At 41.7% G+C, this 17,987-nt stretch overlaps 2 protein-coding genes across 2 annotated transcripts in view; both read right to left on the minus strand.

Annotated features, from left to right (window-relative positions):
* serpinf1 (serpin peptidase inhibitor, clade F (alpha-2 antiplasmin, pigment epithelium derived factor), member 1) overlaps positions 1-2,365 on the minus strand; it is an 11,331-nt gene extending 8,966 nt beyond the window's left edge. Inside the window, exons 1-2 of the mRNA XM_015399261.1 lie at positions 2,261-2,365; positions 887-947 (exon numbers count right to left, since the gene is read on the minus strand). Coding sequence (XP_015254747.1) covers positions 887-946 — 60 coding nt within the window. The 5' untranslated portion in view covers position 947; positions 2,261-2,365. The remainder of the gene's footprint in view (positions 1-886; positions 948-2,260) is intronic.
* Positions 2,366-7,524: 5,159 nt separating this feature from the next.
* LOC107100699 (alpha-2-antiplasmin-like) lies at positions 7,525-16,779 on the minus strand. The gene is made up of 9 exons (XM_015399277.1): positions 16,721-16,779; positions 14,757-14,818; positions 14,442-14,673; positions 14,195-14,338; positions 14,066-14,108; positions 12,715-12,860; positions 11,768-11,910; positions 11,489-11,684; positions 7,525-8,399 (listed from the first exon to the last, which is right to left on the minus strand). Exons 2-9 carry the CDS (start codon positions 14,802-14,804, stop codon positions 7,888-7,890), a joined length of 1,464 nt encoding a protein of 487 aa, XP_015254763.1. The 5' UTR covers positions 14,805-14,818; positions 16,721-16,779; the 3' UTR covers positions 7,525-7,887.
* Between the last annotated feature and the right edge of the window lie 1,208 nt (positions 16,780-17,987).

Raw genomic sequence — 17,987 nt, forward strand, 5'->3', positions numbered from 1 at the left:
CCACGTGTGCTGCCCTCTGGGAAGCGGCTTCGCAGCATTTGATTCAGGCCCAACAGGTTCTGTAACAGCTTTTCCCCCACTGCCTTCAGACTGCTGAACTGTTAAAAAAAACTCTAAATCATGTCACAAACTCTGCATCACACTGATAACACCAAACCAAAAAAATTGCATATATGCAACATATATATAAATGCTCTGAACTTCCATATAAATATGCTTTTGCACCATGTTTTTTTCTCCCACACTGTTTATGTTTGATCACTGCTTCACTTTATGGAATTGAAATGTTACTGTAAGAAAGCTGTACTAAACGAAATTTAATTTGGTATACCCTCTGTATACAATAGGGGTGTGGGAAAAAATGGATTTGGCGATATATCGTGATATTCGGCTGCCCAAAATAATATAAATTTTTCAGTTCCTAATATCGATTTTCAAAAGAAAAGCCAAGATAGGTTTACCTTAAACAATGAGGGGAAAATGGACTACCTCTGCACTGCCACTCTGGTAGATGGCGCTGTGGAGCCTTTTTACTGTGCAGCACATCAACATCTCTGTAGTTGAGGCAGTCACAGTGAAAGACGTGTACTGACTCAAACCCCAAACAACATGGCTTCTGATGAACATATAGAGCGCTTACTTTTCATTTTGATAGCTGGGCAAAATATCGAAATATGTAGTGATATCGCAATATAATATTGTATGATAATATTGTATTGTGACCCAAGTTTGTGACACGTATCGTATCACAACACCCATGCCAATACTCACCCCTAGTATACAAATTGACAATAAACGTTGTCTAAGTCTAAGTGGCCCATGACCAGGACAGACTAGGAACCAGGAAGCAGGACATCCTGAACACAGGGAGATGTTCTGTGGTTACCTGAGCCCAGCAGAAGCTCAGGACGGCAGCAAACACCAGCAGGAAAGTTGTTCGCTTCATCCTGAAAAACAAACAGATACAAACTATAACTCCTCTTACACTGGAGGAGGAAGACTTGTCCTTTTATTTTCTGATCTTAACACTCAAAGGAAGAACTTTACCAGCTTTTTTTTTTATAATGTGTTTGTTTATAACAGAACAGTTTACTGGGTTAGAAAAAAGGTGGTTTTCAGTGAAAACCAGCATTTCAGTTGGTTTTGACTGAAAACCAACTTCTGTTTGTCTTCCAGATGAAATGATGGCGTCCAGAACCACAAGAATTCCTCTGAATCATTGACGCTTCAGTCATAGCGTCCTCTGAGGGAGCTAAAATTACAGTGCTGCTGCTCAACAGTCTGTTCGCACACAATGACTGCCTTCTTCTCCACACATCTGGACCTTCTTCAGCAGCTCCAACCTCAGACCACACACGCAGGGATGATGGAAAACCCAGATGGCGCCGTCCAGCAGTGTTTTTCCCTTAAAACTCAGGGAGTTCAGCGAGCAAAGCAGAAACATCAGGAGGTAGAAACAAACGGATGCCTACCTCTAATACTTCTAATCGTCTCCTTCTCTCCTCAGCTTTGACACTGAGCTGTTTTCATCTGAATGCATCCCCTCTCTCAAGGTTCTGGACGGATTCAGTCTCTTCTTCTCAGTGTTTCCTCTTCTCTCAACTTTGGTTAAACCCAACAGCTCTAATTAGAGGAGTTTGTGGTCCAATCAGTGGTTGAACCATTTAGTGGTTGCACAACGAGCCCAGATCATCAACGCTTTACCACCATGCCCAACTATCTGTTGTGGAAACATCTGGGTTTCTATTCTCATGGATACTTCCTTTTTCCTCTTTTGTTGGTTCTGAATACCCAGCATGCAGTCATTTTATCTCACATCTTTCTTTATGTTCAGAGTTACATGAAGTTGAAAGAAACATCAAAACAGGAAAATGATCCAAAATATTATTTTTAGAGGATTTGGTGACTAAACCTGCAGCACAGAACCAACCGAACTGTTGATCCACTCAGACATTATATAATGGGGTGGAAAAGCACCGCAGCTGCAGCGCACAGACGGTAAAAGGGTTCTGGACAGAAACATAGGATCAAACAAGAATAGAACCAGTTCTGGACCTTTCAAAGTCTTTGGTTCGCATTTAAGGATGGAAATAAATCAAAGCAGCCCAGATGTTAACGAAGCTTCCTCTTGTCAGGTCTGGGTTTCTGTCGCCGAACCTAGCAGCGGTACCAGGAACCCAGTTTGCGCTTTTCCAACCAGGAGCACAATCTTACACACTTTCAGGAAAAACGAAGAAAATAGAGGAAGCAGATTCCTCACCTCCAGGTCTGGACGGTCCACGTCGCTCCTGTTCAGTCTGGCTGCTGGAAAAAGTGATGGACCCGCGGGTCTGCGCACACACCAGCGCGCAATCATGGCGCGGGGGCGCGCAGGAGGACCAGAAGCTGGAAATGAATGATAATAAAAAGCTTTTTTTTTTCTTCCTTTCACCGCATTTTAGCCGTTTTTGTGAAATCGGCACAAGATGTCTTATTTTTATATTTTATAAATAAATAATTTACGCCATATTAAGTTAATTACTTATCAGTTTGCTTTGTTTTCATTCTACCAGTTGATGACAGGAAAACAAATCATGGATTCTGATGAGAAAAAAAATGTCTTCATGCTTTTGGTTCTTTTGGCCAGAAAAGTGAGACAAAAAAAAAACACCTATGGACCTATGGAAAGAGTCAATGATGTTTATTGGCTGAATTTTAACAATTTTTAAAAGCATGTTCTCCCTGAGCATGTGTGGGTTCTCTCTGGGTACTCCGGTTTCCTCCCACAGTCCAAAAACATGACTGTTAGGTTAATTGGCTTCTCTAAATTCTCCGTAGGTGTGAGTTTGTGTGAGTGGTTGTTTGTCCTGTTTGTCACTGTGTTGCCCTGCGATGGACTGGCGACCTGTCCAGGGTGGACAATGTAGACACCAGTACCCCTCGCGACCCCACTTGGGATTAAGCGTGCCAAGAAATAGATGGATGGATGGAAATGTTCATAATTTGTTTGAGATCAATCAAGGATTTCCAAAGATATAAACTTAATTTGCCAACAATAAATAACTCTGTCCGTATGCTATGTAAAGGTGAAACATTCTGAATCTCATCTGGTTACAGCAGTTCTACGGGCGCAGAAAAAAATGTGGACCCAATCCAACAAAGGTGGTGTTTTTGGAGAGCAAACCCAGAGGAGAGAGTGGGATGGAAGCACAGGATGAAAAACTATTTAATGAGGAAGAGAAGCGTAGACAGTCTGATAAAGAACTGTTTCTGAATGTGTCACAGTCAGGTTGAAGACCCAGATGCAGAACATCATGGAGACAAAATCAAGAAGGAATTAAGAAACACTTACAGAACTGAAAGGCAGAGTAACAGGGAACAAGGGAGCAGAGGTCACGGTGCAGGAGGTAAATGAACAGAGACAGGAGCAGGGGGCTGGAAGAATCCAACAAATGAGGGGAAAACAGGCAGCTTATAAAAAAAGAGAGTGATGAGAAAAGGCACGGCGAGCAGGAGAATGTGAACAGAGGAGAAACAGCTTAAGAAGGCAGAGAATAAAAAAAGATAATCCAATAAATCAATTATTGAAATTATCTCTAACATGATACAAAGACTCTAAATCATTCAAATTTCTTAATGAAAAATCCAGAGCAGAAATTAAAGGTGCAGTAGGAGATCTTTTCTGATGCATTTTTTACCATGTGGCTTGAAAATCTCCCCACAGACGCGTAGCAAGAAGTGAAATAGAAGTCTGGAAGTGAAAAAAAAATGCCCCCGCCACAGTTTGAAATCGATAAGTAACACCCACCAATCTCACGGTCCGTGGTCCACTATTAGTTCCTGACATGTCAATCAGGGTTGTCTGCTTCTCCCTCCCCCCGTGCGTGTACCCTGAACATGAACGAATCGACCCCCAATCCTCGTGCAGGCGCGAGCATTGGGTATCAATAGCACTATCAATACTTCTTGAAGACACAACCGGGACAGCCTGTTTACCTTCATTGAGATGTTGAACAATCTTACCATAGAAGGAGAAGAGGATGCCATGGCTGGAAGCTAGTCACTGTTATGTTGTTGTTGGCTAGTTTCAGTCTCTGCTTGTTTCATTCTCAATCTCGTAAACATCTGAACACCTCGACAGACATCATACGCGTTCATGTGTTTTGAAGGCGTGTTACGAGGGGTGGTCTGAAGGGAGAGGCATGGTTGTGTATTTGAAAAAATATAGCTTGCTGGAACTGTTTTTCCAAGATCTCCTACAGCATCTTTATTTTAAAAAGGCAAAAAGATAAACATTTTGCCCTAAAGACTAAAATATTATTTAATAGAATCTCTATCCAAATGGCTTAGTTTTCTTTTAAGCTGGTCCAAATTCAGAGCACCTTTTTTCTAACTGAGTGTTTAATAATCAGTTAGTCATTTAACAAATTATTTACGGAGGCCCTAAAATGATTGGGCTGTGAGCAGCAAAGGAGAGGAATCTAATGAAGTTTAAATATTCAGACAGAAATTTGCCCCTTTATTATCCAATTTACTTTTGTTGGTAACTTGGATATAAACACTACTGAAGTTAATAAGGCCAAATTGTGAGGTTAAAAGTTGTCTGGAAGGTCTACCTTTTGTTTTAAAGCTGAGTGTAACTACTTCATAGAAAACCACCAGGGATCTAATGTGGTTAGCCACTGTACAGTAAGTTAAAAAAAACAATAAGTTCAGCTAAAAACTTACGAGCTATTTGTAAATAAAGAGTTGAGCTAAGTTCCTGTATCAGTATCAATGTTCTGAGTGTTAAGAAACTGGCCCCATATACCATAGCCTGCCCGCAGGGCTCTCCACCCATCTGGGGTAGGGGCTGTCCTCCCAATGTCCTTAGCTCTGGGGTGCCTGTGGGTATCAGGGGGTTTCTGCTCTTGGGGGAGGCTCTGGGGCCCCTCACACCTACTCTTCCATATATCTTCCAGTTGAAGGAGCCTCATGTTCCTTATGAACACAAATACATTAATGCATAAACACCATAGATTTGGACGCATGTGTTCATGGACAAGTAGTTAGGCTAAATACTGAGCTGCAGCTATAACCAGTGTTGTTTTCGTCAACAACGACGATGACAAAATAATTTTGGTTGATACTCCTTTTTTTCATGATGATAACGAAAGCTGGCAAGCTAAACATGGATCTTTGATGACTAACACATGGCAAGCCATAGGTTTGAGTTTCTGTCAACAAGACGAGACTAAATAAAAATTAGCGGGTTGTTGGTTAGACGTTTAAAATGCCTCATTGTACTGTAATCTGCTAAGCACTATCAGCCGTGCTGTTGCCTCCTGTTTGAACCTGCCGCCCACCTGCATTCCACATGCTGCAGGAGCACAGGTGGATCATGGCAGCAGAAGCAGGGTCTGAAAAAATAACCCAGAACAGAATGATCCAGTACTGCGTGCTAACAAACTCTGCTCTGATCTTCCACCTGTGCTTGCACAGAAATGCATCTTTGGCACAGAGCTCAGAGTTTCTCGCTCCACACTGATGGTTGACTCTTAGCAGTATGGCTCTTCCTGCTCTCGCTTCTTAAAGGAATAGTACACCCAAAACATGATTAGCCTTCATTTTCTACTCACCCCCATGCTGAACAACACTCTGGAGTACTTTTTTGATATCTCAAATGCATCTGGAGATCTGGGAGGCTTCTTGCTGTCTGCTGACATTCAAATAATGGAGGTCTATGGTGCCCGAGACAGAAAGGTCCATAAAAGTCCACAAAAAACGTTTCAATATTCCTCCATACTGCTCGACCAATGTATTCCAAGTGTCCTGAGTGGGTAGCATCCAGAATTTACTCGAAACGAAGTCATTTAGAATGTTTTTAGAGCATAAACAGTAGTGTATAAGATTTCCTGAAAGCGCGCGCCTGCGAGTTCACGACGCTATGGAAACCGCGGCAGACCAAACCAGATGAAAGTGCGCATTCAGCTCGGCAAAAAACTCATGCTCTTCCTCAACACTGAAGTCCTCAGACATATTTCTTTCGTTGTTTCTTTCTTTGCACAGGTAAACAGCACATTTCTTCTTCTACGCTTGCATTATCGGCAGAGCAGACGCTGAATGCGCACTTTCATCTGGTTTGGTCTGCCGGCTTCCGTAGCGTCGTGAACTCGCAGGCGCGCGCTTTCAGGAAATCCTATACACTACTGCTTATGCTCTAAAAACATTCTAAATGACTTCGTTTCGAGTAAACTCTGGATGCTACCCACTCAGGACACTTGGAATACATTGGACGAGCAGTATGGAGGAATATTGACACCTTTTTTGTGGACTTTTATGGACCTTTCTGTCTCGGGCACCATAGACCTCCATTATTTGAATGTCAGCAGACAGCAAGAAGCCTCCCAGATCTCCAGATGCATTTGAGATATCAAAAAAGTACTCCAGAGTGTTGTTCAGCATGGGGGTGAGTAGAAAATGAAGGCTAATCATGTTTTGGGTGTACTATTCCTTTAATAAACTATGTTGCTGATCATCCTCTGCCAAGTGTAAAAAAACACTTTGTCTAACTATCAATTTTATTTTATCCAGCTCACAAGAGGGCATACTAAACTTTCTTTAATTTCTACCAAAAGGAATCCCTAAATTAAACCCACATAAAACATTTAATTGAATTCTGTTTATTTTTGGATAAAGAGTGCAGCAGCCAACTGGGAGGCTGTGGAGGACAGCCTGTCATGTTTAATGATGAGTGTGGAGAAAGAAGGCTTACTAAAAACAGGCTGATGGGCATAATGAAGATCATGAAGAGTCTGTTGTTGAGGGTGTGATCTCTTCCTCCATCATCTGGTGGGATAACAGTATCACAGCAAAGGACTGAAAGAAGCTCAATCAGCTGATAGAGAAGGTTGTCTCTGTTGTTGGAACTCCTCTAAAACCTCTGGAGAAGATTTCACAAAGAAGAATTCTCCATGAAGTAAGAAAGATTATGGACAACAGTGACCATTCTCTTCATCATATGTTAGATGGCCTGTACTTATGTAGCGCTTTTTCCAAATCAGGAGACTTGATCAAAGCGCTTTACACTACAGTCAGTCATTCACCCATTCACAGACACACTGTCTGAGGCAGGCTATACTGTAGCCACAGCTGCCCTGGGGCTCACTGTTAGAAGCGAGGCTGGCGCCACCAGTCCCTCCGACCACCATAAACAGGTAAATTCTCTTGCCCAAGGACACAACGACGCTGAAAGCCAGAGCGTGAACCGAAAACCCTCCGGGTGCAGGGTAAACTCCTGCATCTTGTGTCTTCAGTCAGAGGTTTCTGCAGATTCTTTGTAAGTTAGGCCCTCGCTGAAAAAAACAATAACATTTCAACCTTTTATTTCCCTTTGGGATAAGTGAAGTATTTTGAATTTGATTTGCATTGAATGAAATATGTATTTAATGAAACAACACAGCTGTGGACACATGAAATTACCCATGACTTTTTATAACAGTATAGTGTTTTATTTCACAGTTATATTGTCAGTAAGTCTGAACATAGAAGTCAAAATCTCTGTGTTTAAAAAAATGGTGTTTCTCTCAGATGCTATTTCAACTCCCTGGAGGATATTCTACAGATTTAATTAAACATCAATTTACTGGCGCATAAAATAGCAGGTGCGTTTAACTAAATTACAATGTGTGTACATGACCCAAAGAGTCCATTTCCCGTCTCAGCTACAGAGGAAAAAATATTCACAGATGTGCCAAAAAAGAGTTTACAAGGTAGAGATTGTTGTCCAGTCTTTAATCTAGTTACAGTAGCTAACCAGCTGTAAGTTGTATTGACCTGAAAAGATGTGATGGTGTCAGTGCTATAATCTAAACTCAGCAAAGAGATTTATCTGAAGAGATACTGCATCATTTCTTTTATTGGAAGTTCTCAGGCAGGAACAACATTTTCTGACTTGGAGCACGGGTCATCTGCTTGTGTCTGATGCTTGCTATTGCTGCCATCTTGTTCAGTAACCTGATGTAAGTGCTCCTTCCCACCACCAGGGGGAATGCAGGACTGGACAGTGCTGCCCTCTGCTGGCAACCTGTTGTGCTCAACAGCCAGGTTTGTTTTCCTGGCAGTGTCAGTTACAGGTTGGTCATTCATGGTACTGTTACTGTTGGGGTCGTCGTTAGGCATGGGGTCGTTGTTGGGGGCGGGGTTTGTCACAATGCCCATGAAAAGGGGGGCCAGGGAGAAGTCATCAACCAGGGCAAACAGAAAAGGAGAGTTTACAGAGAAGAGGGAAATGGAGCGCATAACGGTCACAACAGTGGTGGCGGATGCTTCAACACCTTCTTCACTCAGCTCCACAGTGGCGGCATGAAGGACACCCGATACCCTGAGTGGCTGATCTGAAATCCCAGAGAGGTCCGGACCCGAAAACAGGGAGCCAAGGCCTGACAGACAAAAAGAGAGAAGCAAAACTCAGTGGATATCCAAATAATTTAACAACCCCAATCTTATCATCTATTTCTGCATGTTGCTAAAGGAATCACTGATTTGCCAAGTTTATATGTGTAGAACATTTCAGGAATACAGGATTTATTGACATGGAGCAAAAAAGAAAAAGAGTAAACTGCAGTAGGATATTTATGGGGGGTGTGGAAAAGTTGGACCAAGTCAGAAGACAGAGTAAATAATTTTCTCAAAAAAGGAACCCAGATAATTAACAGCAGATCATCCATTATTAGAGACAGGATCCTGTTTGTCATATATCCTATACTAATAAAGCAAAACATTATGACCACATGGCTATTAATGTATTGTCTCCCATCATCTGCCAGAACCAGTGCAGAGTCTACGCTTGTATAGAGTATCTGGCACCATAATGTTGCGGACATATCTAATACGTTCTGCCAGATCCAAGATGTGGCCTTCATGGGTCAAACCTTTTTCCCCATGCACTTCTGAGGCAAGGCCAACACTTCAGTCACTAATTCTTAACAGCAGCGCCCTGCAGGGTTGAATTTTCAGCCCTCTCCTCTTCACTAGTTTCAGACATTAATGCTATGCTATCCACACTATAAACACGGTTGTGAAGTTTGTGGATGACACAGATGTGGCAAGTCTCCTATCTAACAGTGATGAGGCCCACTATAGAAGTAGTGCACAATGGTACTCCAGGAACAATATCATACTGAACACGAGTAAGACCACACTGCAACCACAATGCACGATCTAGAAATAAGTAAAAAATGTCTTACATTAAGTGCATTAACCCTTAACTTGAGTAGGTAAATATGATGATTTGCCAATTGAATGAGATTGTTTACCATAGAAATAAGATAATTAGATAATATGCACTTTAAATAAGAAAATGCAATTGTTTTTTCTTATTTTAAATATAAATTATCTTGTTCCACTGGCAATATGTCTCACTTATCTCTTCAATTCAAGAAAAAAAAAAAACTTATTTTAAGAAAAAATAACTTATTTAGATTTCAATGTTTTGCAGTGCAAGGAGGTCCCAGTAGACTAGAAGAGGTCCAGGAGTGCAAAAAATGATCCGCCCCATAGGGAATGTAGTGGAGTGGGCAGGCGGCAAGTTTCTAGGCATTCACATCTGATAAAGGTCCAACGACTGCTCTTCTTTTTCAGGAGGCTGAAATGGACTGGACTCTCTACTTAGCTGTTCACAAACGTGTATAGAACCACAGCAGAGAGCCTCCTGTATCTCCTGTGCCAGAAATGACTTGGCACAGGTAAGGAAGGACTCTGTGAGGACAACACAAGGGCTTGTGGGAGTCTGTCTGCCAGATCTGAAATAGTTATGCCCTTCAAATCCAGTAAAGGGCTAGATGCATATCCTCGGATTCCAGACACCTGGTGTCTGAGCTGTTTGAAGTCCCAACCATCCCTCCTTCGTTGCTCCAAGTTCAGGTTTTGATTCCCACCTTCCCACTGAAGCTTCTCCGATTGTCCGGTAGGGGTCAGCATTAATGCCTTGATACATATTAATCCGGGGATCTCCAGCCCTGGTCCACAACATCTACTGTCCTGCAGATATAAGACACATCTCTGCTCCAACACACCTAATTCGAATGCCTAAATTAAAGGTGTTCTCCTTCTTCCACGTTTGTTTTTTGAGATCTGGTCACACTACCTTTTAGCAGGCCTAATATTATGCCCAATAGATGCTGAGATGTGGGTCCCCATGTTGAAATGGTTCAACTCTTTCACTTTATTAAGCAACTGGGATACGAACCAGGTTTGAATCCCAGTTGTGTCAGAAAAGACATCTTGGCCAAGTCTATGAGCAAGTCCTAAAGACTCTCAAACTTTATGACTATTCTGGTCTTAACAGGCCCAGATATTCTTGTAGCTAAAATCTACAGGACCCAGCTAATGGCTCTTTCATTTGAGTCCATGTTCAAACAAATCTTAGGATCAGATGCCGTATTATTAATGTAATAATGTCTGGGTACTTAGTGTTAAAGTCATAGGGAAGTCATATTTAAAAGTCATTTCATTCTGGCTTAAACGTGTATATAAATGTAGCTTTTTACGGATGATGTTGTCCCAAAAGTTAGAAAATTCGGCCAGTCATATAGCAAACGTCATCTGTCAATCAATTTTTTTCGGTCATTTCATCTTTATTGATATGTTGCAGCTAATATACGCAATGGTTGAAATAAGAAATAAGAATAATTTCCTTTCCCACTGAGTTCCGTCCCAGTGTTCACGGGGATGGACGTCTGTGTCTTCAGCAGGCGTAGAGCTAACAGAACTGGCAGCGTTGCGAGGCAAGGGCTCAAACATGTACGGCTGTAAGCCTTCTACACCAAACCAAGCTTCTGCCTCCCTGGCGTCCTCTTCCACAACATCTTTGTCCTGCTTTTCTCCTCTAAATAAAAAATATATGATGGAGGAGACTCATCCACAACCTCCGACAGTAAACTCTCCTCCTCCTGCATGTTTACACTGTCTAAAGCGTTCCTTCACAGTGTTGTTCCTAAGTCAACAGTTTAGTGCTACTTGGTCCCAATGTAATTTCCCATTGGGAACCTACTAGCACTAAGTTGCTAACTGTTTAGCAAAATTATTCCAAGACACCGTCCACAACCAAAGTTGCTTGCAAACATTCCATCACAACAATCCTGCCCCCTTGAAAAATGACCAATCACATTCACTTTATTCACTCATGTAAAGTCGGGCACCACTCGGATAGGCAACGGTTGGAACAGCTGCTTCCCTACGACTTAAATATTTACTTGGAACATGGTGTTTAAAGCAATCTTCAACATTTTACTTTATGGTCAGACTTATGGGGTTAGTTATTAATGTTTTACCATCAGGTCTGTTCGTTTACTGCCGTTATGCAGATGCTATATCATGATATAGTTGCATATTATACCATATCAAGAGGTTTCCAGTCTGTGTTAACACCTCTGCTGACCAGGAGAACCTCAGTTAGCACCAAGATACTGCAACAGACATAAACATCAGCTTATCTGTCTAACTAATAAAAATCTCTCTCCACCCTTACCCATCCTGGTCAGTGCCTCCTCGAGCTCCTGCCGATATTGGAGCTTCACCTTGGGTAAGTTGACCCCCATTGATTTTTCTTGAGGTAGACGACTATAGAGGTCAGAGATATTTATTTTGGGAAGCACGGATGAGATGTTTCCTCTGGGAAGGACCACAAGGAAGCTGGTGTTTCCTTTGAAGGGAAAGCTGCCCACCTAAGTGAGACAGAAATGATTTTAATCAAGAGCAACTGAGCAAAAGACAAACCTTTAATGAATACAGGGGACTACTTATGTACCTGCGCCTGCAGCTCAGGGTCGTCCATCAGGCGTAGTGGATAATTGGCAGACTTCATCATGTCGACAGAAACTGAATTCTGGCTGTCGAGGTAAAATTTATTCTTTGAGGTCACCTGAGGGTCAAACTGGGTCTTCCACTCACCTGGAAAATACATAATGAAGAAGTTGAAAAGAATCAGAGTATCAGAAGGTGGGGCTTGACCTGTAACCAGTGGGTTTCCGGCTTAAACCCCACTCCCTCTGTCTTAAGGGCTGGTTTTTCTCCCGCAGCCTCAGATATTTTTGTTTTGCCACAAGGCAAGAGCGACAACCACGAACTAGCTGTGGATCTAGATACGGCCGAGCCGGTGAGGAAGTGGGGGCAAGTTTGTGTGTCAATGGAGGGACATGAGGGGGAAAAAGACCAGGGACCCAGGTGGAAAAAGGGTCCCAGCGTTCTCGCACACCTCATTCTTCTAGCTGGTCTATCTTAGCAAGTCGTTTTCCACAATGGCGGTCATACAAACAAAACAAGCCAGTAAGGTACCAAACAGGAAATACACACAGTGTAAAGCGGACGTAGATTTTACCAATCAGAGGCCTCCTGTCTGCGGCACTATCTGCAATTTTCGAAAGGCGCAACAGAGTGTCTGCAAAAGGGGGAGGGGTTCACTGCGACACAAATGGAGACAACCTGGTTTCTGAGTATAAATCAGCCTTTAGTCCTTTCCTTAGGTAAGACACAAATCTACCTTACCTGTGGTTCCAGTTGAATGACAACCTCACCTCTGTCAGTCTCACCAGGAGCAACTCACTTTAGACTTTAATACGATACAATTTCGAATTGTGATTTCAATGTAACTTAGCACCATTAGTGTTTAAAGTTATGGGTTTAATTTTGACTGAAGAGAACATGTGGATGGCCTGTGTCATGTTGAATGAGTGAGTGCTTGGGAGAAGGGTTCACCTTTGAAGTAAACACCATTCATGAGCATTAAGACCACGTCATGTGGGATGCTCTCCAAGAAGTTGGGGATGTGCCCATTGGTGACGTTCTCCACCCATTGGTTGACCTCGTCCACAGAGACCAGGGGGAAAGGCCGAGAACGGTACCTGAACAGTAAAACAGTCACAACAAGTTTTGAAAAAAAAAAAAAACATTAAACAATTTTTTTTTTTACTGTTAAGGACATTTTATGATAACCTGACAACAGCCAGATGCATGTCTCGCTCCGCCTAGCTCCACTCACATACATCTGGAACACCGCTCATTGAAAGTGATTTCCCCAACCAAATTTATGATCTGGCCAATCAGGACGCAGGGCGGGTGTGTCCTGGAGTGGAGAAGAGACCGTGAGATTCCAACAACAATGGCGGCTCGCATTGAGGAAGCAAGCGTTAGCATTGATGCTGCTATTTCTTCTGTGTTGTCCAATCTATCTAATATTGTTTCATTAAAAGAACATCAGAGAACGGCTTTGAAGGCTTTTGTTGGTGGAAACGATGTTTTCGCCCTTCTCCCGACCAGATTTGGCAAGAGCTTGATCTACCAAATGGCTCCTCCTCTCACAGCGTCACGGGTTAGCTTCGGTGTGAGTGGTTGAAATAGCACGTCAATAAAGATGACAGACAAGTGGCTTATCCAATCATATGCAAGGAGTTTTGATAAGGCCCAGCCTTAAGTAAAGGCAATTCCTATGGCGGGTTCCCAGATGTACTGTATGTGAGTGGAGCTAGGCGGGGCGAGACATGCATCTGACTTTTGTCAGGTTAATTTTATGACAGATCTGGACGAAAACAGAACTCTTCCTTGGTGAGGACTGACATAAAACATAAAGCTTCCCCATGAATCAAAGCAGAAGTTACGATAGCTGCATTTCCCTCAACCAGCCAATTGCACCAATTGTAATTTTGAAAATAAGTTTGCTTAATGTAAAAAAACATTTTTGAAAAAACACATATTGTTTGATAAAATTATTTGCTCTAGGGTGAGGTGTTTTTTGGTGTATTTAACAAAATTGCAATGGAAACACTATTCCACATTGCTTGAGTCATTAAGTACATGACATCACTACTAGCCAAAAAGACAAAGGAGATGGCAGGAAGTAGTAGGAGGTTGTTGACACAGCTTTTTTTTTTCTATTATCACTTAAACCAATTTATTTACGTGTGATTTTAATAGCAGTTTTGATGGAGTTGATCAAGAAAGCTTGATGCATAAAAGCTTGAAAATTAACCCATAGAGGAATAGCGCACTTTATTTTCCTCCTTTATGATCATTAAGGTTTCCAGGTTGGTTTCCCAAATACAGCCAATACCTTGCAAGAGATTCCTCAACAAAAGACAACTTCACTTCAAATCCTGCCGTGAGGAAGAAAAAAAAAACAAATACAGGAGTAAGAATGTGTGATTCTTCTGATGCATCAAACAAACACATGATTTCACACCTGGCCTCAGGTACATGCGTGCTGCCACCTCCAGTGAATTCTGGGTTAAATGAGGTATGAGGCTCCCCAGGACATGATGGAAGCATGGGAGCTTTTGGGCATGAAGGCTTTGAAGGAGAAGCTTCTCTGTCTCTTTGCGGGAACCTTAAAAGAACCATGTAGGTAAAAGGAACATGTTAGCATACAAGCAATAATCTGCATCATTTTCATTCAGTTTAAATCTGAATCGAACTGGAAAGTGATGAACCTAAGGTGAGGTGAGCGAGGGCGAAAGCCAGGCTGAGAGGGGAAAGAATGACGTTGGGCTGCTGCGGGCTGGTTGGTAGGTTCTCTAGGATCTTCAACCCCAGCTGCTCTATAGCGCCCCCTATCAGCCTGTGTTCCTCGTGGCTGAACGCTCTTCCACAGTTACCATCATTCCTCTCCTCTTCCTCCTCTGTGGGAACAGAGACTCCAGGAGCTGCTGCGGTGGGCTCTTCCTGAACATAAAATCACAGACAGCGTTAGTGCAGAGAACCTCAGATGCTAATGAAAGAACCGTGACAGGATGAAGCTTCCTTACTGTCAGACCTAGGTGACTGAGACACAGCAACAGCAGACACAGCCTCATTTTCCGAGGGACACCTGATGAGAGACACAAACCTTCAATGAACATCGATCACAGCAGGTGGGAGTGGATCTTTGAAATGAACTTCTTCATAGAAGAGCTTTAGTATTCTGAAATTAATTTAATCCAGCTCATCATAATTTCCTGCTGCCAACAGAGTGACATAAAGGGTTAATTTCTTTTTCAGGCTTTGTGTGGCACTAGTGGCTTTTATTTAGCAGCAGAAAGGCAGGAAATTGGTTGGACAGAGAGGGAGACTTTTAGGACTAATGCCATGATATCTGGGTCAGTTGCTCCACAAATTCCTTGTTTCTATAATTTTTACAGCTTCCAGTTTATCAAATCCCCAAATTCTGTTTCCCCTTAAGAATTAGAACCAAAACAATAAGAAACATCTTAAACACATATATTCAGAAAAAGTCTGTGTCTCACTGTCGAGAGGATGTCTTCAACAGGGGGTCCACGACCCCTAGTGGGGCCACAGAGGTACTGCATTGGGGTCGCGAAGGTTTGGGTTGATTAGACTTTTTTTTTTATATTCCCCCCTGCAATTTTCCCCAATAATTGAAATGTCTTTAAATCCACATTAACATGAATTTAACACACAATGTAGTAAACAGATAAATGGAGGCAGGAAAAGTCAGTCATCAATGCACACATTCATCGACACACAAAAGTTATTTCAAGCTGGGAACCGTTTTATTCACAACACCTGTCCCATCAATGAGAAATCAGAATCAGAAATACTCCAATAAGGCTAGGGCAAAATTACTTTTGTTACATTACTCAATATGTAATAGAGTGACTATAGGACCAGTTTGATATAACACAATTTCATACAATGGCCATCAGTTTGGGGGTCCATGGCCTGGAAAACATTGAAGACCTCTGCTGTAGTGACTGGGCTGAAATCCAGTGACCTATTTTGTCTTGGCTTACTTTAACTAGGCCCATCCAGTATGTGTTACCGGCTGAAAATGATGTGATAATGAGCGCTGATCATTGATGATTTCACAGTCTATCCTCCAACCAGCTTGGTTGCTATGACACAGTCTTCGTTCTGGAAGTCGGCTTATCCCTAGAGGAATCAACCAAGACCTAACTTCTCAGAGTCATAATGCAGGCTGGCTGATCTAGCCTAGATGAATAATGCTTAAGTGCTCCTATTAAGGAGCATTGTGAAAGCAGTAGCTCATCTCCTGGATCTGTTTGTGTGCGGAGGCTCTAGCAGCTCTGACTTCAGCTGCAGACCTCATTAATCTCCTGAAGGTGCTTTGCTTTACTCAAAGCTCCAGTTATCCATGTTGACTGTGAACTTTTTTCTGCTGCAGTTTTTTCTTTCACTACATTTTCTTTCACATGCCAGGCTGCAACATTAAGTGTGCAATTAGCTTTGTTGCTTTTTAAGTCCTCCTGCATCTCTGCTCTGAAACTCTACACCCTTCTTGTTATATTTTGGGTTTTAATGCAACCAGCATGTTTCCAAACAACCTGTTTTGCATCAAAGTGTTTATGGTAGTGTCCAGCAGCATTCAGATCCACTGATAGAGTAAAAGTCCACTTTGTCTTGATGAATCTGTCCAGGTTAGAACCAGTGGTTAGTTGAGATGTGGCTGCCTTGTTTACCAGAAGACTAAAGGTTACTGTTTCCGAACCTTTTTGGCTGAACTGCAATTTGCTGAATAAACACAACTCAGAAAAACACTGAACTGAGCACAAATACACAAACATGTTATATCAGTTAAGATTCGGTTTAAAAGACATGATGTTCCTCAAAGATCTGTGGATGTTCCTCTGTGACTGAATGAATAACTGTCCCACAGAAATCATTAGAACCAGACTTTAAAAAGATGAAAACTTTCCCCCCTAACAACAAAACAGACAACGCTCCAGTGAAATAGGAGCTGATCCAAACTCACCCTGACTTTGTTTGAGAAGAGGAGATGAAAAGCAGAGAATAATTAAAGTAAATCCAGATGTGGTGAAACTTCTGCAGGCTGTTCAGTGCAGTGCGTGGACCCAACATCTGCCACCCCCATGATATTGGGTTAATGATCTACCCTGAATGGATTTAAGCTGAAAGCACTGTGCTCACTTCTATACGCTAAAATCAAATGACAAATGTTTAAATAAAAAGGAAGTTTACCAAGATTCAGATGATTTAGAAAACAAAAATCAGATCTAACTTGATCCACTCAACCCACTATTTAGTTTTAACAAAATATTTCAATGAGGCAGATCTTAAACACATTAGTCAGAAAAAAACTTTTAACTGCCTTGGTTTGATAACTTCAGCTGTTTGTAACCCTGATGCATCCATTAACCACTCATTAATGTTACAGAAAACCAGTCAACTGAAAAATTAAACAAAAAAAACTTAATAGACCCAAGCAAAGTGCACTACATTAAAAAAAACATTGTTCAAAAGCATAAATAAAGCAAATCTTACAAAACAAATATGCAATAACAAAACAAAAAAAGACATTTTTTTTAAGTTCAGCACAAACCTGAGCAATTAGGGCTTGAATTATGGAAAGTTCGATTCAACAAATCAGTGTCCCAGTTATAATTCAGGAGCTATTTTGATGTTGCTTAGCAACCAGCTTGGCAGTTTGAGATTATTGTTTTTCTGCATTTTTTTTGTTCAAATGATATCATTTAATATTTTCAGTGACTAAGGTTGGATGGTAAATTATGTGTGATTAGGTAATGTTTTTACTCCTTATAGTAATAGGCAGTGTATTATTTAGCAAAGAAATTATTTTGAGGTGACGCCAACTGATTATGCTGATAAACATCAGAGGCTGTTTGACAAACTCATTCCCCAAAATATAGGTACTGTCAATTATATATGTATATTTAAATAGCCCCACATAAAGGGAGAGTTCATTTAAAGGCATAGCTAATAGTGCTAAGAGCATGTTAGCAGGGCTGTCAAATCTCACCCATTGAGAGTGAGACTCACCCATCTCAATGTCTTCACACACTCTCACTTCATATTCCCAATTTCTCACACTAAAAATTGTCACGATTTTATCTAAAAATCTGACCCACATGCAGAAAACCAAACAGAGAGACCAGGGAAAGGTTTAACAGGTTTATTATGAACTGTAGAGAAGAGTCCAGTGCTGCTCTGAACACTGGTGAACCGGGACTGAAAAGTGAAGGGGAAGATCCTGCGGTTAG

This window comes from Cyprinodon variegatus, unplaced genomic scaffold (assembly GCF_000732505.1).
Source record: "Cyprinodon variegatus isolate N-32 unplaced genomic scaffold, C_variegatus-1.0 Scaffold1001, whole genome shotgun sequence".
NCBI lineage: Eukaryota > Metazoa > Chordata > Actinopteri > Cyprinodontiformes > Cyprinodontidae > Cyprinodon > Cyprinodon variegatus.